Consider the following 23,419-nt stretch of genomic DNA (forward strand, 5'->3'; position numbering starts at 1 on the left):
CCTTGTACACATGTGTCTTGCAGTCATCGATACGCAACACATTGTGTATAGACACTAGCTTCTCTGTTCTCTGAGAGGTAAGTCTATTCCTCTTAAGAGAGTGGATGAAGCTATATATAGACCAATTCCTCTCAAAAGTTGAGGAACTAGAAACTTGAGATGAAAAATAATTGGCCAATGTGAGACTCGGGAATTAGAAGTTTATCGTCGGTAAAGATTGTGTAGCCGACAGGGTGTGTGTCAGGATGTATGTCGTTGGTAAATACTGTGTAGCCGACAGGCCCTTCGGGAAGGTTATTGTTATGTAGCCAACGGGTTCCTTGGTGAAGGTTCTTGTTATAAGTTGACGGGCCCTTAGGTAATTGTCATGTATCCGACAGACCCCTTCGGGAAGGTTCTTCGGAAAGTATTTATACACCCTCCGAGATCATTGTAATCATCATAAGCATAATGTAATGTCTTTGGCACATGCGAGTAAATACAAGGAGTTCTGCTATTTTTATCTATTGCCTGTATGCATTAATTTCTTTACTCCAGTACAGTAAACATTTGGCGCCGTTGCTCGATGGACTTGGAACAAAGGCTGAAATGAAGACTCATGCCGAATCAATTGAATAAAAATAATAAGCTGAAGGAAAAGGACGAAATATGCACCGTTCAGGAAAATTTAATTCTGGCACAACAAGCTGAACGTAGGAGGTTCCAGAAGATTACCGACGGACATAGAAGTGCTGAGGAATTATTAAAGGAGACTTCACAGCGGGTGGAGTTGGTGGAAGAAGCAAGGGAGGAGTTTTTGAACTTGTATTCGCTGAGGGAAGAGAATCAAGACGGAAGGGAATTGACTCGCATAGCTCGGAGTGTCGAGGGAGCACAAGCGTGGAGTGAACTCTTCGTCCGCGATACACTTCTAGAACGGACAAATTCACTTAACGGAGACCCTTCGTCACCAAAAAGCACAGCTGCCGAGATACAAAGCGTTGGTGCTGGAGTGCAAAGCATTGGTGTCGGGATACAAAGCGTTGGTGCCGGACTACAAAGCATTGGTGTTGGAATACAGAACGTTGGTGTCGGAATACAAAGCATTGGTGTCAGAATACAAAGCGTTGGTGCTGGAGTGCAAAGCGTTGGTGTCAGGATACAAAGCATTGGTGCCGGACTACAAATCATTGGTGTTGGAATACAGAGCGTTGGTGTCGGAATACAAAGCGTTGGTGCTGAAGTACAGAATGTCAGTGTTGCAGTACAAAATAGTGCCTCTACACAACATCCAGTATTAATGGCAGGACCAAAGGAAAAGTTGCCAAAATTTGATGGTAATGGAGTAGCCGATCCAATCCGACATTGTAAAACATGCGAAACAATTTGGAGGGCGAATGGAATAACAAATACAAACGAATGGGTTCGGCAGTTTCTAGCCACCCTACGGGGTGTTGCAATTGATTGGTTCGCCAATACAGATCCCTAGAAGTTAAACAATTGGGACAACATCAAAAAGGAGTTCATTATGGAATTTCAACTATTGTGCAACGACAACGAAATCGTAGCAGAGATATACAATACAAAACAGGGGAAAAATGAAACAGTCCGAGTCTACGCTAGGAAATTAAAAGACTTGATAAATAAAATGGAAAATAAGTTGGGTGACGGGCTGCAAAAAAGATGGCTCATTAAGGCCTACACTCGAAATTGCGAAAGAAGATGGAGATTGTGCTGTCGTCGTCATACATGGAAGCATACAATTGAGCAATGAACTTAGAAAGCGAGCAGAAGACAAAAAAGAAGAAGAGTAGCTCGTCTGATTCAGATGACAACGCATCCTCACAAGAGGAGAGCAGCGATGATGAAAACAACAGCAAGAAGGTCCGAGCTCTCCAGAATGACATGATTCGTATGATGAAGGAATTTAAGAACGTGCAGAAAGAAACGAAGGGAAGCAACCTATGGTGCACGGAATGTAAGAAGGCCATACGAAGGGATCTTGTCCAAAGGAGCAATTCTGCGAGATTTGCCAGATCATGGGACATTCCACAAAGGAATGCCCTTTCAATATGAAAACAAGAGGACCTCAGCAAGTGTTCCTGACACAAGAGGCTTCTGCGTCAGGAGGGAGTGGGAACATCAGTACGGAGGGTGCTATGTCGGGAGGGTACAAAAATAATCGACGAGGTCAAAACAACAACAATGGCAACAATAATAATGGCAGTAGAAATTGAATTCAGTATGATGCGAACGGCCGATCGATTGTTCAATGCCGAGCATGTAATTTGTGGAGCCACTTTGCTCGAGACTGTACAACGACAAACACACCAAAATTATTATGTAGATGGTGCGGACCCAACGATCATGAAGGTGCCAAGTGCTCGAAGTCGGGAGTAAATTTGATCACCATTGGGACGGATGAAGAGGAGGTTCTGGCCATCACACGGAAGCAAGCAAAACTATACCCTGACTCGACGAAAGAAAAGAAGAGACTGGAGGAAGCATGGGTAGAAATCTAGAAAGCAACGCAGGCGGAGAAAACACATCTGAAGGACACTACCGGTACCTCAGCAAGGAACTTTATGGAACAGAACATCGTATGGCAAACATTACAAATTCAAGTACCAGTCAAAATAAACAATCTGCTACTCACAATGCCTCAACTCCGATTGACACTCACAAACATCGCTCCAACTGCTAAACTATTAGGAGAACACGGAAGGGAGCAGGAAAGTGGAGCAAGTACAACGGACAGAAGAGAGAAGGAAAGTGGCGCAAGTGCAAAGGATCCAATGCTGCTAGCCCTCTCATCGGGACGACATTTGGCAGTTGTCAAGATGGGAATTTTGGGAACTGTTCTAATAGACATGATTGTGGACGGAGGGTTTGTTGTGAATGTGTTATTGGAGGATACTTGGAAGAGGTTGGGACAACCGACGTTGTGGCCACCTACGTTTCAATTATTAACGGCAGACCAGCACGAGATCAAACTGTTGGGAGTCCTGATGGCACAACCGGTGACTATCGGAACACAGTCGTTCCTGCTCTACTTTGTCGTCATCCTGCTGAAGAGGAGAGGATATGGCGCCATTCTGGGCCGAGGATGGCTTATACAAGAAAAGGTTAAGTATGAGAGAAAGAAGAATACTTTATCAATGGAGCGCGGAGGTAGAAGATTCATAGTTGACTTGCACACACAAATGGTAGGTGAGGAGGTAGCATCTTTAGACTCAAAAGGTGAAAGCGAGAATGATGAGGAGGGGAAGAAGAGAATGGAACCTAATGAAGAGGGAGTATTGAGACTGGAAGGAGGGTCAGATGAGGACGACCTAGACTCGTTGAATGACCTTTTCCACTAGCAGATGGAGGATTACGAGCTCTGTAATAACCCCAATAGGTTATAACTTCTTCCAACACCAAAATTTTTTATATTTTAGTTGTTTGACATTTCGTCAAACACTTTGCAAGCAAGGGTCATCTGACTGATATAACTTTTCAGATTGCTGCAGTGATTCTTGTTTGGATTTGCCTCAAATAGAATGCTTAGAAAAAGACTCCAGATTGTCTAAACAATGACCTAATACGAATGTGCAACTAATTTTGGCAATAGTGAATGCATATATGAGTTCTAATCGTGAAAATGATCACCTACAGCCAACTGGTATTTTAACAAACAGTTGGTATGCAAGCTAACTAGCTGATAAAAAAAATGATATATTAACACTCAAAGACAACTATTAATGACCAGCAATTGTATCTCCTTGATTGAGAATTAGTATCCAATACAATATTCATACTAAGTTAGCCAAGACTCTTGGCATTTACAAAGATATCAAAATATGATGATTGCTGGTAACGTAATATGCACCTACAGCTGCCAATGAAAACTAATGCAACACTAAATATCTAACTTCAATACTCCCCTATAGCAGTACGCTAATCACATGCATGATTAAATACAACTAAAGCCATGGATAGCTGATACCATTGTGAGGAATGTAAAAATGAATGATGTATCTATTAATGAATGATAGGTCTGATACGAAATGACAATTACAACAGCACTCTATAGTGAAAGGCAACTATGAAAATACACAACAGACCTGGCATAGGTTTATTGCAATACCACTGAACAGAAAATAACCTCCTCAAGTGCCCAAGTCGTGCCTCTCTAGCTGCTGCCCCTGATTGTAGATGGCTGTAATAATTTTCTTTGCTTTTTCGAATTTGCTTTTTTGGATTGCTTTTTTTGGATTGCTTTTCCGAACCTGCTTTTTCGGCCTGCTTTTTCAGTTCTTCTTTTTCGGCCTGTTTTTTCGGACTGCTTTTTCAAACTGCTTTTTCGAATTGCTTTTTCGGCCTTCTTTTTCGAACTGCTTTTTCGGCCTGCTTTTTGTACTCAAATATTTTTTCTCAATGTAGCACAAATAGAAGACTGAAGTATCTTCCTCCTAGCTGCAATAATTCAAGTGATATTTCACACCCTCAAAATCGCATACCAATTGAGAGTTTTCGTTCTCAATGGCCACAAATATTTTTTCTCAATGTAGCACAAATAGAAGACTGAAGTATCTTCCTCCCAGCTGCAATAATTCAAGTGATATTTCACACCCTCAAAATTGCGTACCAATTGAGAGTTTTCGTTCTCAATGGCCAATTGTGACTACTGTAGAAACCCTAGGCTCCACAATGCACATCAACAAACATCAACATCAACAACAACAAATTTGGATGATTAGAATGAAGCCCGGGGTGCCTATTTATTCTTTTTCCTCCACTTTCTCCAGAAACTTCTAGAACATTATTTTATTTTATCTATTAGTGACTTTATAAAATATTTTATAATTCAAGTCACTTTATTAAATTAATTAAATATAAAGTTACCTTTTAATATTTATTTATTTGATAACTTTATAAATAATTAACTCAATATCACTTATTTATTTAATTAAAATAATTAATTAGTCATGCTCATAAAATATTCATTATTTTGGACAACTTAATTAATTAAATTAATTAAATCAAATTGCCTCCAAAATGGGGACATGACAAGCTCTTTCCAAGCTGTAATATGCTAATGGTTGACGAAGGTGAGAAAGAAGAGGGAAGTGAATGGCCGAAGGAATACAGAGAAGCAGTTGAAGGAAAGGTGGTTATGACAAAAGCTGAAGGGAAGAACATATAGTACGAACCCAGAAAAAGGAAAGATTCCATTGTACGATTGCGCAGAAAGGAAATGTTACGTCGAACCACAAATATAGTAGAAAGGTGCCGGCAGCAAGGAAGATACATCATACAGTCTACATAGGAAACAAAGAGGAAGGGTTTAATAAAAGTTGCAGCGGTATGGAGTGATGGTTCTAAAATCAAGAATACAGTTATTGACAGCAAGGAGTGGCAACTGACGGAATTCATAGTACCGAGTGTCAGAAACAAACTGGGCGATATGGAAAACTTGAGGGAGAGATTGTGTAACTTAAATAAACTTGATAAGTGACGATTGCAAGCACAGTGGGCCACGAAGGTGATACAGAATAGGCGCAAAGCATGGCATAATGAACACCTCAAATTGAACAAGTTTCAACTGGGACAGCTGGTGTTGAAGTATAGCGGACAGAATGAAATCAAACCTGGAAAGTTTAGAGTCAAATGGGTAGGACCGTACAAGGTCAGGGAAGATGGTGATAGCGGGGCGATCAATTTATGGACGCTTGATGGGAAGGAAGTATCGGACATGATGAATGGGTCAGAGTTAAAAATCTATCATGAAGGGAATAGTCCCCCATCGACGAACAATTGAAGTAAGAAATTAAAAAAAAGAAGAAAAAAAGAAAAAAAACAAAAATGGAAAAACAATAGAAAAAATTGAAAAAAAAAGAAAGAAAGAAAGAAAGAGAAGTACCGTACGGTGTCTGCACCGTACATCTTTACATCATAACGCTTGAAGAAGTGTATTGCCGTACAGCTTGAAGAGTGTATCACCGTACGGTGTGAAGAGTCACTTATAGTGATTTAAGGAGACATAGCATCAGCCGTATGGCCCTTGCCCGTACGATCCTTTCTACCAAACGAAAGCATTTTTCTTTGCATCGTACGGTAACTAGAGATGGCCTGATAGTTACTGTACAGAGGTTACATTGGTCATACAATTTTTTTTTTTTTTTTTTTTTAAATTTTAGAAAAAGAGACCTCATGCCATACGGATTTGAAGAGTACATGGTCTGCCTGCTGTTGTATGGATTTCGAGGTTGTCTCTATTTTCTTTCATACGGATTCAAAGGTTATGTTTTCTATTGCCGTACGCATTTACAGGTTAAGTGTTTTGGTTGCTGCTGTACGGATTTGAAGGTTAACTACTCTGGTTGATGCACTTTCGAATTAGCACCACCATACGGACTTTCAAGCAGGGTTAAGATATTTACATTATCATCATACAGATTCTTATTGTTGCATTCGTGCAATCTCTTACTGAAGGAAGGTACAGTTTTTCAAGGCATGCACGGCTTCTTCTGTAGTCTTATATCCGTACGGACCCTGCAGTCAGATGGCTATGGCAAAAGCAATCCAGGGTGTAGCTGTACATTGGCAGTGCAGGAGAGGAGTCCTAGAGAAATTTTGCATCTCTGTCAAAGGGAAGCTAGGGCAGAAATGTTTGATTTTGGTCGCCAAGGGTTGGATTTACAAAGTCACAAAGAAATAGAGGAGCAAAAAAAAAAAGTCGACAGATAAAAAATGTTCAAAATGCATAACGGACGATGCCCAAGGGAAGGGAAAGACATAAGAAGGTAGTAAAACATCAGCGGTTGCCATAAAGAGTGTGGGATTAGAAGAAAATCACAAAAATAGTGTGTTCCTGTTGGGGGCATTGCCCCTAGTCGTTACGGTTATCAATCGTGGGAAGTGTGACCAGTTGATGAGACCTAGAGCTGTTGTAGGCATAGTGTGCCAAAGGGAGAGAGCACTGGAGCAAACATTTCGAGAAGGATGTTATGCTTTGAGGCACTTGGAGCACGTTTTGGACGTGAAGCTATCTTGGTGGATGCATAGAGAGCTCGGGAGGAGTTGATCATCCAGTTGAAGGCAATACAACAACACTTGGCTCAGGGTACTCAGGAGTTGGAAGCAGAGAGAGCAGCACAGGTGGCTATCAAGGTCAGCTTGATTAAGGAAACAATATTGTGTTAGCAAAGGCTACAGATGCAACATGCTTTGGAGACTAGTTTGTTGCAGGCACAGGATGCATGTGAAAGTGGTGTGACAGAAACAAATCTATTTTTTTGTAGTAGTCAATACTCCGTTTTGTTAATCTGTCTCAGATATTTTGTAATTGTCATCCGGAGACGACTTTTTCTTTTGGGGGGGATGATGTTGTCGATAAAGATTGTGTAGCCAACAGGGTGTGGGTAAGGATGTATGTCGTTGGTAAATACTGTGTAGCTGATGGGCCCTTCAGGAAGGTTATTGTTATGTAGCCGACAGGTCCCTTCGGGAAGGTTCTTGTCACAAAGCTGACGGGCCCTTCAATAATTGTCATGTAGCCGATGAACCCCTTCGAGAAGGTTCCTCGGAAAGTATTTATACACCCTCCGGGATCATTGTAATCATTGTAAGCATAATGTAATGTCTTTGACATATGCGAGTAATACAAGGAGTTCTATTGTTCTTATCTATTGCCTGTATGCATTAATTTCTTTACCCCAGTATGGTAAACAAAGTTGAAAAATGATCATTGAACAATGAACAATGAAAACTTAAATAGGTTCAAGTTGAGGAACTAAATACCTAGGACAACAAACGAATAGCTAGTGTGGACGTTGTAGATTTCACTACATAAGCTGACCACCACAAAATGGGATCCTCTTGTGCCATAGTCTTGATATCTACCCTTGTCGCTTGCTTGTAACCCCTAAGAGTAGCAAATTTGGTCCACTCAGTGCGAACCTTAGCCGCTATCTCAAGGTCATTGTAGAAGGCTAATGTGGGGTCCTCTCACACAATTGCCCTCATTTGCCCAAGCATAGAATCAATGCACTTGTACACCTCTCCAAGTATAGCTGCATCCCCATCTCCATACTTGATCACCTTGAAGACTGGCCTAATGATAAAGACAATGTATTTTGCATCACTCCAAAATACATCACTCTTAACTATTTCCTTCACCCTTATCCCCTATTCTGACTTGGAACCATCCTACCTATTCCATTCATTCAGCATAACCATTAGTTGGAGTGGCTCCTGCAACTCAAGCATTCTCTCCAAGAGAATGAAATAGGATGCATACCGTGTCTCAACTGGCTTCAGGAACTCCTTTCTGGCGAAGCTCCTAAATAGTGCATCTGAGGTATGGTGGTTGCAGATATACATTTGCACATCTCTAGCATCACTCACCACTCCCTTTATCCAACTAATCTTCCCCATGTCCTTTAGAGCATTGTTCATAGCATGCACACAAGGAATCCACCAAATATGCTGATATGTAGCCTCAATAGGCCTTCATGCAACTTTGCACACATAAGCTGCGTCTGTCTCTACTTGGACCACATTTTGTGGCCCAATCTCCTCAATAGCTTTCCGAAGAATCTGAAACTGAAAATAAACATCTTTTCGATGCCTTGAACAATCAACCGCCCTAAGAAAAAATGGGCCCTATGTACATGTGTTTATGACATTGATGAGTGGACAGTGTCTAATGTCTGTCCACCCATCCATGATAATGCTGCACCTTGATTCCTCACAAATAGCTTTCATAGTCTCTATGGACTCACTAATCTTGGAATACTCATCATCCAAGATTTTAGTCCTCAATTTGTGCTCACCTGGCGGCACATATGATAGTAACCTCGCCTTCGCTACATTCTGAAATGCCTCCTTAAAATAAGGAAACTAAGCAATATGAAGTGAAACGCCATTGGCAAATAACATTCTCCCAATGCATGCATCTAACTTATCTCTCGTTTGGGCTACAAACAAATCTACTATGGGGTGGTTGTTACTAGATTGTGCCTTGCATTTTCCCTTGCTCGTTTGGGTTGCTGCTACACACATAGAGCTATAAGTAGAGGAAGGTGCAGAGGCTGCCCCTAGCAATGTAGTAGATGCAGCTCTGTGCTGTGGTCTAGAAGAAGACACGTGTCGGTGTTGTTGCCCCTGTTTTTGTTGCTCATGCACTTTCTGTATAGTCTGAATCTGCTGCCTACTAGCCAAGGTAGTAAGCACTGGAAGGCCCAAGTCCTCTGAAACTCCCCAAAGCTTGTTGAATTCAATTCTAAACTTCAAGTTTTTGGATTCAGTAAAAAACTTACATGGTAAGACACCTTTACCAATCCAAAAGAGGAAGTGTACATTCGCTCTAGTGATGCTACCATACCATACATCACCACAAATATTGCTTCTCCACTTTCTTGTGCCACCTGTTCTTGATCCGCTTTTTATTCTAGTGGCAAATTGTTTTAAGGGAGGTTTTGGATCAAACTTGCCCCTAGCTCACTCTGCCAAAGATTGGGAGGGGCAATCAATATATGGAGTACCAGATAGTATAAAATTAGTACCCATGGAAGTGGAACTAGTTTGGGCCCCTTGCTGATTTGGCTCAGCCCCAATGTCACTCTCATGCTCATCCCTCTGAATGGTGTCATCATCATCCTCAGCCCCAACCTCAGGCTCATGTTCATATTCTGATTCACATTTACTATCTGAATGAAATTCCATCTCATTATCACTATGAGTATTAATGTGGGAGCTCATTTTGACATTGCATTTCACAAAATGAGAATTTTTTTAATAAAGTTAAATAAACAAACTTTCACCTTATGCCCTACTTTAAATTTTCTAAAATTTGAAACTAAATAACAAGAATTTGCAAAATGAAACATTGAAACATCAAGAATCTTAATCTATTATTTAATATTTATAAATGATTCAACGAATGAATGATAATCATAACTATAACAAAATGAAACAACACATATTTAGAACTAAAAACATTGAGAAATAATTTATAAACATGCATTTGAAAATCAGAAAAACAAGTTAAAAACCCCACCTTTTGCTTGAAAAACTTATTCAACAAGATGGCAAACCCTCCTCTTCTTCTTCTTTTTGCTCCTAGGCTCTCCTTTTTCACTTGCAAACACTTTCTTCACTCTTACACAAACCCTTATCTTAGCACTTCACTCTTCTTCTTCTTCTTGCTGCAGCAAACACTGAGAAATGCAAATGTGAATAAAAATGAAGAATAGAAGGCTTTTAAACAAAGGAGGAGGAAGGAATGGGCCCCAGAACTCAATATAATAAAAAATAGAAACATTAAAATATGAAAAAAATGCCTTAAACATTTTAATCTTTCATGTGCCTCTTTTGCTTGCCACTGGAGATGTCCAGGTGCCCCCCCACAATAAAGGACATTACAAGGCATGACGGTGATACTGTCACAAGCACCTCATACAGGTCATGTTCTCCCTCTTTAGTCTACCATTTATTTCCAGCTACAAATAGGCCAAATTTACTTTTGGGGTGGATTGTTTAGGATGCAATGAGTACTTGGTGAATTTTTTAAAAGAAAAGCATAAGAAGCTATAACATACTTTTGAGTCAATAAGGAAGCTTGATAGTGAAAACTACATACAATTAAAGATTAATTTGATAGTCACGGCTTTACATGATGCCACTAAAGGGGTTTTGGTTTTATGTTTTGAGTTTTATGCATGTGACGTTCTCTTGGTTTTAGGAAAATATGAAAGTTTGATTATGAAATGTAGTAGAATTTAGGAATACTTTGATAATAATGAATTTGAAGTGATGCCACTGAAGGGCTTTTGACTATGCTAATTTTTGTGGTATATTTTGAGTTACATACATGGCAGCCAATTATCACTTTCATATGCCCATTTCTATTGACTTATGTTCTCTCTTGTGGTGGAATATTTTGATTTCTATTCTATATTATCTTAAAATAACACTTTAGATACTCTGCATGTTTACATTAATTGTCATCTTCAATGAGTTGTTGGTTCAAACCACTTCATATTAAGGAAATCCTAACAACTTTTTTATCACTGGAAGTTTTTTATTTTCACATGCTGCCTCCATTTCTTATTCAATCTTGTTATGTTTACATAATTGACTTCTATTTTTCCTTCTTACTTTCCATTTTGATAAATGAGAATGACATTTTATTGTTTTTTTAGTAAAGACAGTATGAATTATCCACCCATTTTTGTTCATTTTTTTATATTCTCTTATCTAATCTGCAGGCACTGATAATTTATTGCAGTAACAGTGCCAGAAATATAGGAAGATTTACTATTCCAAATTGTTTGCATTTTGGAACAGTAGAACATGGAAAGCAAATTGGATTATGTTTTTTAATCAGGGTTTCAGCAATTATCATGTCTCTTTCATTCTTTTCTCAGAGTTTCAAGATCTTGATTTGATATAATGATTTTCTGAGTGTAAATATAATATAACAAAAATAAATTATGTATATCAGCATATTACCAAATTGTGTAACAAATAATTAAGTTAATTCTTGAATATCATGCAGCAGAAATGGTTTGGGTTTGCGCTTCAATAGATGTTGGACCTGCATTGATTTTGCTTCTGGTATTCCTGTATTTCTAGGATAAAAGCTTACGGGAACTGGCAGCAGTGGCTCTTGCTTCTCTAGTGAAATATGACGTAGCTTTCTTTGGGGGAATGGTGCTGGACAAGCTTATACCTTGTACAATTTCTACTGATTTGAATCTACGGCATGGAGCCACCTTGGCTATTGCAGAAATTGTTCAAGCACTGCACGGCTATAGTCATCAATTTTCGTCAGGTAATCTTTGAGTTGCCATTTACATCAACCGATCCAGTTAGTTTGATAGTGTAGATACAATGAATTAAGCAAAAAAATTGCTCTTTCTTGTGCTCACAGCCATTGAAACATATACACAATAGCATACAAAAATTTCCAGCTAAAGTAACTTCAGTAAGTGTTTGCAGTAATTATACTAAGTTACCGGTTAGGGTTCGGTTCCAAGTTCGAAGTTTGAGAACCGGTTTGCAAGTTCGTCAAAATTTTGGAAAGGGGTTTGGGTTCGTTTGGGTTCGTTAGTACAAAACATATAAAAATTATAAAAAATATATGTATATATACATGTTTATGAAGTATGAGTTAGAATTAGAATGTAGCATAGTAGCATAAAAACATTTGAATAACATACACACCATAAACTTGTAATCATAGTGATCTTACCATCATATAGTCATAGTGCTCATACCATCATATAGTTCAACATCAAAAATTCAAAACATTAAAAATAAATTGTAGCATCAAGTTCGATTATCATTGTTTCAAAGTCATTTTTCAACTAATGGAATAAAAATCTATTAATATTCTAAGTTCTTTAATTTTTATCTTCTTCATTTTCTTTTTCTCTGACATTAGTTGACTCCGCAATAGAGCTAAGACCAATGGGATCAGCAGCACCAACAATGCTGTTGGCATCAAATTCTTCAAAAAATGGCAATGAGATGCCACAAAATATGACAATGAGAGGCCACCAAAATCATTTCACAACAACCTTTTAGGGTTGTGGATGCCAACAAGTTAATAAATTTTGCAAAAAAAACACTTTTTTGCCGTCTGTGGGGCTTAGAAAGCATGTGGTTCTAAATAGGTTTGAACTTACTTTGATTTTTTGGCCTAGTTCACCCAAGTTCGAACTTGGTTTAAACTAGATCGCAAAAATTGGAACCCTGGTCGAACCAAGTTCGAATCAGATCCGAACTTGCAGGTCGGGGGGGGGAGATTTTACTTGTGCAACTTAGTAATTATAGCATGAATCATGCAATTTAATGTCACAATCCATGCCTGTTGCTGTGATGTCTCCTTCTAGTTGACATCAATCAATAGAGTCGATTAGCCTATCATTGACCCTTATAGGCTAGTGAAGTTGGTTAGAGGGTCCTATGAGGAATGCATCTTCTTCGGTGGTCAGAATTTTGTAAGTTTGGCTTTTGTTTGAGGTCTCAAGGACTCTGTAGGTAGTAATTGATATTTATAGTAAGTTTTGAGAGGCTCAGGGAGGGACCCTTTTTAATTTTAGAAATGGTGTATGGTCATATGTGGCTTGATCATGTCTCCCAGTTCAGATGGTGTGCAAAGATAATGAGTAATAATGGAGATATTAATATTTATTTGGCTAAAATAAATATTAATAGTTTTGACTCTTGATCATGTATTTTTAAGTTACTTAAGTCACTTAAGTGAAGGGTCAAGTTATCATAGATGGGGCCAACTGAACAATTAATTTTAAAGGAATTATTTGTGCACCAACTATAGAGTTTCAAGCAAAAAATTAAAAGTGGGAATATATCATTTATTGTCCAAGAAAGTGTGTGAGCTCTCACAAGAATAGAATAAAAAGGACTTTAGTGCTCATTCTTATTATTATGATGTCGATTGTTGAATTAGTATTTTCTTCTTTGGAGCATGGGAGTTTCAGCAGAGTTTTAAACTTATCGGCATTGGAGCGCTTCTTCTTCTCTGTCGCAGCAGTCAGAGGGTGTGAAATATTCACCCAATATAACTTATTGGGGTGGCTTCATATAGAGGTCAGCATTGTACCGATTGGAGAAATAAATTTCAGAATTTATTGATAGATAGAAGGCATATTTTATGACAGATTGAGGGCATCAGATGGTGAAGCTATTTGCTGTTTACAGTGGTTGGAAATCATTTCTTTTTTGCTGGTTCATCATCTGTCCTACCTACTCTTACATATACTGTTCAGTTTTGGTGAAAGAGGCACAAAAAGTTCAATAAAAATTATAAGAAAAAACATCTAGGGCCACAACAGGGTTTGACATCATCTCTTAAAGGTTTTTCTGTTGACTGGTGAAGGGATTTATATTCTTGACTTGCCTTTGAAACCAACACTTGTTAAAAGGGCTTCTTCCACTATCTGGGTATGCCATTTGATTGTAACAAGTTTTTTCTCTATGAGATAATGAAGAAGAATAATTGATATCTACTGTTTCGTTCCATAGAATTTAATTTACAAATTTTAGAAGTTTTAATTCAACATATGTATTGCTTTTTATGTCAAACCATCTGAAAAACAACAAAAAAGTGGAAAACAATAAAAACCAAAAACAAGTATAGACAGTTCAACAGTTAGATTCTTGAAGGGTTCTTACTTTGGTATTAAATCCTTAATTCCGCCATACTGGAGGGTCAAGGGTTCACATGAAAAGTCACCATAGATACTATACACGCAGAAAAATAGGGCTAGAAGAAAATTAGCAAGAAGACAACCATTTACAGATGTACCGTTAGCGGCCATGGGTGACAGGGAAGAAGAAATTCCGCAGAGAAATTACAAGAGAAATGAGGATATAGATCCTGATACGGAAGTGAGAGACTTTGAGAGATTTTATAGGTTGGCCAACAACAAGTAACTGGGGTATTATAGCAGCTGACAGCAGCTCTGCAGCAGTTGATTGCACCTAGGAGATACTACCACGATTAGGGTGATGATTGGAGTGTAGCTGGATCACAGAGAGTGCAAAGAGCACCTTCACGAACAACAGATAGGTCTACTCGGCTCACTTTTTTGAAGGAACTGTTGTCCTTCATTTTGAGGCAACAGTACGAAACTTTTCCTATTGAGTTTTGCATTTCTCTAGGATAATTTGATTGGCAAAAATTGATCAAACAATTGCCACAAATTCATCTAATGAAACATATAATTGAAGGTTGTCATCAAATCTTTGTCCGTTTTTTCAATTTGTTAGCCTATACTTGACTTTTGAGACCTCCAAAGTCCCTTTTGCATTTTTAAGTGATTATTTGGATTGTTTTAGTCTTTTTGTTTCCTTCAATCTCTTGATTTCGTTCATACCTTCAATTCGCTATATCTCAGGACTTAATTGAAGTTGTTAGTCAAAAGATATTAAGGTTTAAGTGCTCAAAAAATGGGGATTAACACCACGAATATTTGATATTTTCTATAAATCCGAAAGGTTGCTTAAATGTGACTGGAATTTTTCCCAAGGACAAAACCCCTTAAGGAAAGTGATGAGACTAGATGCAAACCTAGTACTCATGTTGTTTTTTTCAGAGATAAAAGTGAATTGATGCACATATTTTCAGTCTATTGGACTCCACAGCAAGTAACAGATTCTGATATTATAAGGTACGGGCACATGCAAAAGATTTGACAAAACTGGGTATTAAAGACATATTGGTATTCTCAGTTTGGTATAGTTGGCAGAGTAACTCCGTTTCAGTTGAAGTAACTTTCAGAACTGAAGTTCGAAGTTGATACATTAGAGCTTTATAGGAAGGTGAAGCTGAAATGGCAGGAGGAAGAACAGAAGATTGAAGTCAGTTTATTAGCAAGTATGGTTTAACAGCTGGTGGACTATGCTTAGACAACAGGCAGGAAGGATAGTCACTCCATAGCTGAGGAAGAAGAGGTGAGTCTTATTGTGAGTTTAAGTCTCCATTATTACGGGTTCATGCTTTAGTCAGCTCCTCCAAACTAAACCCTCCTCAACAACAGGTTTAACATGGGAGTTGGTAGTGGTTGACATCCTAAACTAAACCCACAGTAAACACACCCGCACGTGATTCTTTCAAGGCAGAGATAACAGGCAGAAGACGGTGGAAAGACCAGAATAAGAGGATTGACGGTGACTGCAGGGAGCTTCCAGAGAGTCTGACAGAGACCTCACACGACAACTGCAAGGTCACACTCTCCTTCATCAGCTGTCCACACTCTTGAGGTGGAAACTGGGTTTGTAGGCTAACAATGTGCATTTCTTGGCAGCCATGTATGTATAATGTATTTCCCTAATTTGTTAATGCCCTCAATATTTGGAAAACATAATATCTGCTTACTGTCCACAACTCGTAAGTGCTGAAATTTGCTATATATACGTATGCACCATTAATGTGAGTTACTGAAATCATTGAATTGATTTGCTGAAAAGCCATCTTGTTGTTATTAAAACAATTGTTAACCGATAATACAAGGATATTAATTTACAACAGTAATGTGTTTCTCAACTGTTTGTTAAAATGCTTGCTTAGTAAATCAACATCTTTTAGTGAAATTATAAGGAAGGATATTACAGTGGTATCAGAGCTATTGTTGTTATTAAAACAATTGTTAACCGATAATACAAGGATATCATTAATTTACAACAGTAATATGTTTCTCAACTGTTTGTTAAAATGCTTGCTTAGTAAATCAACATCTTTTAGTGAAATTATAAGGAAGGATATTACAGTGGTATCAGAGCTATAGGTCCTGCCATCTTGTGGGATAAATAGGAAATAAAATGATAGCGGGGTATGAGGAAAAAACTTTATAAATTTAGTCACCTCCAACTGGAACAAGTAGAGTCTTCCAAACAGACTGATATTGAGGATAGTTATTTAGTGGATGAGGAATTGATTTTGGAACAGGTGAACAAACTGAACATGCTATATAGGTTGATTAGATTGAACAAGAAAACAACATTCAAATGGCACGTAATGAAGTTGAACCGGATCAAGAAGTAAGGGAAACATTGTGGGCTATTAGAGATGGGCAGAATAGCACTTCAACAACTTGCGGCTAATATACAACAATTAACCCTTGTTAACAGGAGAGCTCCGAGCCATCACAGTGGAGGTAGTAGTGTAGTAGGATCACCCTGAGCTGTTAGGGCTCCGACACAAAACACTGACAAGTCTTTAATGCTAGTTTTTAATGCACAGGAAGAGGTAGCACCACTAGCGGCACCAAACTTACTGCTAGACAATGTTATGGCAATGTATGATGAATGAGATTTGTTTCCTGATCCAATTAAACAAAATATGTCCTTTGTCCAATATCTAAATCAAAGAAGGGAGTCAGATAAACAACAACAGGATAGGAGACCTAGAGCACCAAACTGAGACTTAAAGCATGCTATGAACAAATTATCTCTCCCTACTTTTGATGGCAGCAGTAAGACATCTGCAAGAGCTTGGATTCACAAGCTAGAGACTTACCTAACACTTAAACCTATGTCAGAGATAGAAGCGATCAGGTTTGCTACTATGCACTTAGAAGGGGCGGCATATGATTAGTGGCATCACGGGTTGGTCACCCAGGATCATGGTCTCATTACGTCCTATGAGACTTTCAACTCTAAGCTGATTACTCGCTTTGACAAGAAGGATATAGAGGTCTATTACAGGGATTTGGCATAGTTACGACAGGGTGGATCTCTAGATGATTTCATTGACGAGTTTTAGTAGATCTCGCTGAAGGTTTTGGACATGAAAGAATAGCGTAAGGTATTCTTGTTCACCGAGGGTTTACATGATAGATATAGAGGTTTGGTTAAGGTACTTAAACCAAACACTCTGGATGATGCTATTAAGATCACACACAATCTAAAGTCACCCTCTTCGATATTACAACCCCCAAAGAAAATGTATAAGGGATCCACTTTATTCCAGAAGAACAAAAACCACCATAAGGCTACACCTCCTAGGATGTACTTTGATGCACATAATGAACTCAGGAGGAAGAAGCTATGCTTTACTTTCAAAGAGCCATGGACATCGGATCATAGATGCGTTGTCAAAGGCAAGATACATTATGTAGAGGTGCTTTCAGAGGAGGAGGATGAGTAGTAGGAGGGCAATGATGTTGATGGCAGTGATGAGGAGGAGAACGAGGATTGGCCACCTAGAGGGAGGAAGAAGGTACCTAGGGATAGCCTCCTATCATAGCATCACTTTCTAGCGATCCCATAGGACACCTCTTTCATTTGAAGGGAATTGTTAGAGGACAATGTATTATACGTCTCTTGGATACAGGTGCCTCGCATAACTTCATAAGCTCACGATGGGTTACCAAGAGGAGGTTACAAATTTATGACATACTTGAGTTTGAGGTTAGGGTGGTAGGAGGCGAGAGATTGAGATGTGCAAGGAAGGTGTCAGGACTTCTGATCCGTTTCAATGATTTCCTTCTTGAGGTAGATTTTTATGTGGTGGATTTAGATGGACTAGATGCCATGTTGGGGAGACAATGGTTACAAATCATAGGCAAATATACGGTTGATCACAAGAAGATGCAGTTGGAGTTCTTACAGGATGGCCAACAGGTGATGCTCAAGGCTATGCCAGAAGGGGAATGCAGGTTGATTTCAGCCCACAGGATGGAGGCCATTATAAGGCATGGTAACATGGAGTTGGCAACACATTGTTTCATTTCCTCTAAGGCTACCTTAGACTCAAGACAACAGCTTCATATTGACATTCAAACATTGCTTGATAAGCACCAGAGGGTTTTTGAGGACATACCTCTAGGTATTACCCCGGAAAAAAGGTTTGAGCATATCATTGAGTTGGAGGAGGGTGCCAAACCAGTCATCACGACACCTTATCGTCATCCTAGGCATTATAAGGAGATAAAAAGATGTTTAAGGAACTTCTCGATATGGGACACATCAGACCTGGCTCTAGTCCCTTTGCCTCTTCAGTTGTGTTGGTGAAGAAGGATGGCACTTTACGCATGTGTATTGATTACTGTGCTCTCAAGAAGAGCACCATCAAGAACAGGTACCCAATCTCTTGCATTGATGAGCTACTGGATGAGTTAGATGGGCCAATTTACTTCTCAAAGATAGATCTCAGATTTGGATACCATCAGATACAGGTTCGTAAGGAGGATGTGCATAAAACAACTTTCCGATGTCACTATGGTCACTACGAGTTCTTGGTGATGCCATTTGGACTCACTAATGCACCAACTACATTTTAGTCCTGCATGAACCACATCTTTAGGAAGTAGTTGCGGAAGAGTGTATTAATATTTTTTGATGACATATTAATTTTCAGCAGAACATTGGAGAAGCACTTACAACATCTAGATGAGGTACTCAGTATCATGGAGGAGCTCTCGTTGTTTACAAAAGAGTCCAAATGTGAGTTCGGATTGATTGAGATCCTCTACCTTGGTCACGTGATTGGTGCAGATGGGGTGAAGGTATATCAAGAAAAGATTCAGGCAATCCTAGATTGGCCGCCACTGAGGAATGTATTAGATTTTAGAGGCTTCATGGGTCTTTGCTCTTACTACAGGAGGTTTGCTAGAGGTTTATCTCAGATAGCGGCTCCCCTCACCAACCTCAAATGGAAAGGGGCTTTCAGATGGACAATTGAGGCAGAGGAGACCTTTAACAAGCTCAAACAAGTGATGAGTACATGCCTAGTCTTGGCACTATCGGATTTCTCTTGACCGTTTGTTCTTGAGTGTGATGCTTTAGGGAGTGGTATTGACATGGTGCTCATGCAGGATAGGCATCTGATTGTTTGTGAGTAGGAAGCTCAAAGATGGCAAAAGATTGTACTCCACTTATGATAAGGAAATGTTGGCTATTAGGCATGCTCTAACCAAGTTTAGATAGGACTTAGTGGGGGGCAAATTCACAGTTAAGACGGATCACAATAGTTTGCGCTACTTCCTAGAACAGAAGGATCTTAATGAGAGACAACAAAAGTGGGTCAGCAATATTCAGGCATATGATTTTGACATTGAGTACGTCAAAGGTAAGAACAATTTAGTTCCTAATGCACTTTCCAGGAGAGCCTTAGTAGCATAATGTTGTGCTATATCTGAGATTTCAGCAGATTTGAAATCTCAGTTGTTGGTTGAGTGTTCTAAGAGTACTCAAGCATGTCAGATTATGGATGGACAACTTCAGGACAACAGGTATAAGGTAATAGATGATGTGATTTTCTATAAGGACCGTATTTACCTCATATTGTGATCTAAACTCAAAAGTAAGATTATGGAAACTCTACATGATTCTCCATCAATAGGACACCTAGGATTCTTCAAAACCTATAGGCAGGTTAGGGAAAGATTCTCATGGAAGGGTCTCAAGGACGATGTCCTCCGACATATCAAAGAATGTCAGACTTGTCAGCAAAACAAGTCAGAGCGTGAGTTTCTAGCCGGGTTATTACAACCTCTCCCCATTCTGACACATAAATGGGAGAGTATTTCCATGGATTTTATTATGGGGTTGCCTAGGGTGTAAGTTAGGAATTCTATTTTTGTGGTGGTGGATAGATTAACAAAGTTTGCTCGTTTCTTCGCCATAGCAACAGATTGGTTAGCTTCTCAAGTAGTTGAGTTATTCTTTCAGGAGGTTTTTTGTTTACATGGTCTTCCTTGCACCATTGTGAGTGAAAGGGATCGCAAGTTCCTTAGCACTTTCTAGCAGGAATTGTTCTGATTGACCGGTACGGAGTTGACACCCATGGATGGATAGATCGAGATAGTTAACAAATGGGAGGAAAGTTATCTCCAGAGCTATGTAACAGGACAACAAAGAGCCTGGGTTAAGTGGTTGTATTTAGGAGAGTATTGTTACAACTCTTCCTGCCACATGTCCATTTAGATGTGTCCATTTCGTGCTCTCTATGGTAGCGAGCCGTTGTCATTCTTAGACCTAGCTTTGCAGGACAACAGGGTACCTCTAGCAAGGGATTGGATATAGGGTTGGCAAGATATCCTTAGATCTCTTCGGGAGAACATTCTACAGGCCCAGAATCAGCAAAAGATGTACGCTGATCGCCGTCAAACTGAGCAGAGTTTTGAGTTGGGTGATGTGGTTTATCTTCGTCTCCAACCATATAGGCAGAGTTCCTTGAAGAAGAGTGGGTCTCAAAAAATTTAGCCCAACGTTTTTGGTCAATATTGCATCACTAGGAGGGTTGTTGAGGTCGCCTATGAGTTAGATTTACCTGAGGACAACAGAATTCATAACATGTTCCACGTTTCATGTCTCAAGAAAGTGATTGGCCAGCATATAGTACCCTCTGTGGAGTTGCCTCTGCTCGATGAGGAAGGGAAGCTTGTATTAGTTCTAGCAGAGGTGATAGAGGTTAGAGAGAGAGAGTTGTGTGACAGGGGCATCAAGGAATATCTGATTCACTGGAACGACTTACCTTATGAGGATGCTACTTGGGAAAACGAGTCAATCTTGTAGCATCTGGCATTGAGATTGCTTGAGGGCAAGCAATCCCAGGAAGGGAGGACTGTAATGTCCCCTTCTCCATGCTAGCCTTAATGGCGCCTAGTTGGTCTATCTTTCTGTAATGACCCTTCTCAAATCTGCCCTCAAAAATGCTGATGAAAGCTCAAGGAATTTCATCAAACAATTCACATGCAAGGGACGTATGACTGATGTAGTATTTCAGCTAGCTTCAAATGATTTTTTCTTCAATTTGCACCAATGAGAATCTTGTGCTAGAAGACTACAATGGACTACACAATGACCTAACATGAGTGTGCTACTAATTTTGACAATATTCAGTGCATATATATCATCTAAGCATGAGAAATGAACACTTACAACCAACTGGCATTTTTACAAACAGTTGCTATGCAAACTAACTAGCTGATAAATAATGATATTAAATTGCTTTAATGACACCAGCAACTATTATCTTCTTAATTGCAATGAAAATTACAATGCTCATGAAATATGGCCAAGACTTTGGCATTTACATGGATTACAAAATGATAATGCTGGTATAATGCACACTTACAGTTGAAAAGCTTATAACACTCTAAAAACAATACTAACAAAAGAACTTGGTTGTAGATGGCTGTAATAATTCTCTTCTATGCTGCCCTTTCTGCTTTGCTTTTTTCGAACTGCATTTTCGGCCTGCTTTTTTCGGTTCTGCTTTTTTAGACTGCTTTTTCGTACCCGCTTTTTTAGCCTGCTTTTTCGGACAGCTTTTTCGTACCCGCTTTTTCAGCCTGCTTTTTTGGTTCTGCTTTTTTGGACTGCTACTTTGTTGAATCTCAAGACCATATCTTTCAATGGTGTCAAGATTTCCAGCTTGAAGGGATTTCGTCCTCCAAACTATTGAGACATAATCTCCAGAAAATTCTCCTATTTCTTTGATATTTCCAAGCATGCATAAATGAGAGCTATCCTCTTTCTTTTAATCCCTTCCTCACTTGCTCTACGCTTCCGTCTTGCCAATGTGGGATAATACATGAGTTTTAATATTATTTCTTTTTTTCTTTTTACAAAGTCCATGTATGTACTCAAAAGGGGGACTCTTGATTTTTATAAAGTGACTTTATAAAACATTATAATATTTAATTTAAATAGTCACTTTACCGTTGTAATTTCAAACATTAAAATAATATACCAAATAAACTCGAAATCCCACATATAATAGCTCATCAGAAAGAGCCCAACAAAACGCATCTCATCCTGTCACTGAAAATTGAAGGCACTGCATCTCCTTATTGGCTTACTAAAAATAGTAAGTCTTTCCAAAAACCCAACAAACGAACTCTGTTTGGCCTGTAATTAAATTTGACTAGGCCAAATAACCTCAGGATCCCTTTAGAAGTCTTGGTTAGCCCTCGGGACCATACAAAAATGGGCTAACGACAACATACGTCCAAATTGGCTAAGTGGGGGACATTATAGTCCGCCCCTCTTGAAATTGCTTGTCCCCAAGCAATTTCAACTCAGGATGCTGAATAATCTCCTCTGCCTCCCATGTCTCATCCTCAACTGGTAGGTTCCTCCACTTTACTAGGTACTCCCTGATAGTCCGCCTACGAAGCACCCTCTCCCTGGAGTCAAGTATAGCCTCGGGAATCAAGATAAGCTTTCCCTCATCATCGAGAGGTGGCAATACTACTGAAGGCAGCACATTATGCCCCAATGCCTTCTTAAGGCGTGACACATGGAACACGTTATGCACTTTACTGTCTGCAGGCAGCTCCAACTCATAAGCTACCTCACCCACCCTCCTGATTACTTTGAATGGTCCATAGTAGCGTGGTTTCAATTTCTCTGCTCCACTCCTCTTGAGAGAGGACTGTCTATACGGCTGTAACATGCGGTACACCATGTCTCCTACCTCGAAAGATCTCTCAACCCTGTGCTGATCAGCATATAGCTTCTGCTGATTTTGTGCCCTTTGCAAATTTTCCTTCAAGGATCGTATAATGTCCTGACACTCCTGCAATATATCCTTGGCCTTAGGCACCCTACTGTCCCCAAATAACAAATCCAGAAAATTAGGAGCGTCATACCTGTACAGTGCCATGAAAGGGGACATTTGAATAGACATATGGAAAGAGGTATTATAGCAGTACTCCCCTAGATGCAGCCACTTCACCCAAGCCTTCTGCTTTCTTGCAATGTAGTTTCGAAGGTACCCCTCAACCCATTTATTCACTATCTCTGTCTGCCCATCAGTTTGGGGGTGGTAATTGGTACTCAGAGTTAGCTCTGTTCCACTCAACCTGAACAACTCCTGCCAAAAGTGGCTCATAAACCTACTATCCCTGTCGCTGACTATGTTCCATGGCATCCCATGTAATCTAAATACCTCTCGAAAGAATAGCTCTGCTGTTTG

At 39.4% G+C, this 23,419-nt stretch overlaps 1 protein-coding gene across 2 annotated transcripts in view; it reads left to right on the plus strand.

Moving 5' to 3' along the window:
* TTN1 (ARM repeat superfamily protein) overlaps window positions 1–23,419 on the plus strand; it is a 233,105-nt gene that overhangs the window by 64,029 nt on the left and 145,657 nt on the right. For both annotated transcript variants that reach the window (XM_089797137.1, XM_089797138.1), the window contains exon 10: window positions 11,602–11,800. In XM_089797137.1, the coding sequence (XP_089653263.1) occupies window positions 11,602–11,800 (199 nt within the window). The remainder of the gene's footprint in view (window positions 1–11,601; window positions 11,801–23,419) is intronic.

The sequence above is a fragment of the Cupressus sempervirens genome, chromosome 8, assembly GCF_028749045.1.
Source record: "Cupressus sempervirens isolate cs-2001-9-10 chromosome 8, ASM2874904v1, whole genome shotgun sequence".
NCBI lineage: Eukaryota > Viridiplantae > Streptophyta > Pinopsida > Cupressales > Cupressaceae > Cupressus > Cupressus sempervirens.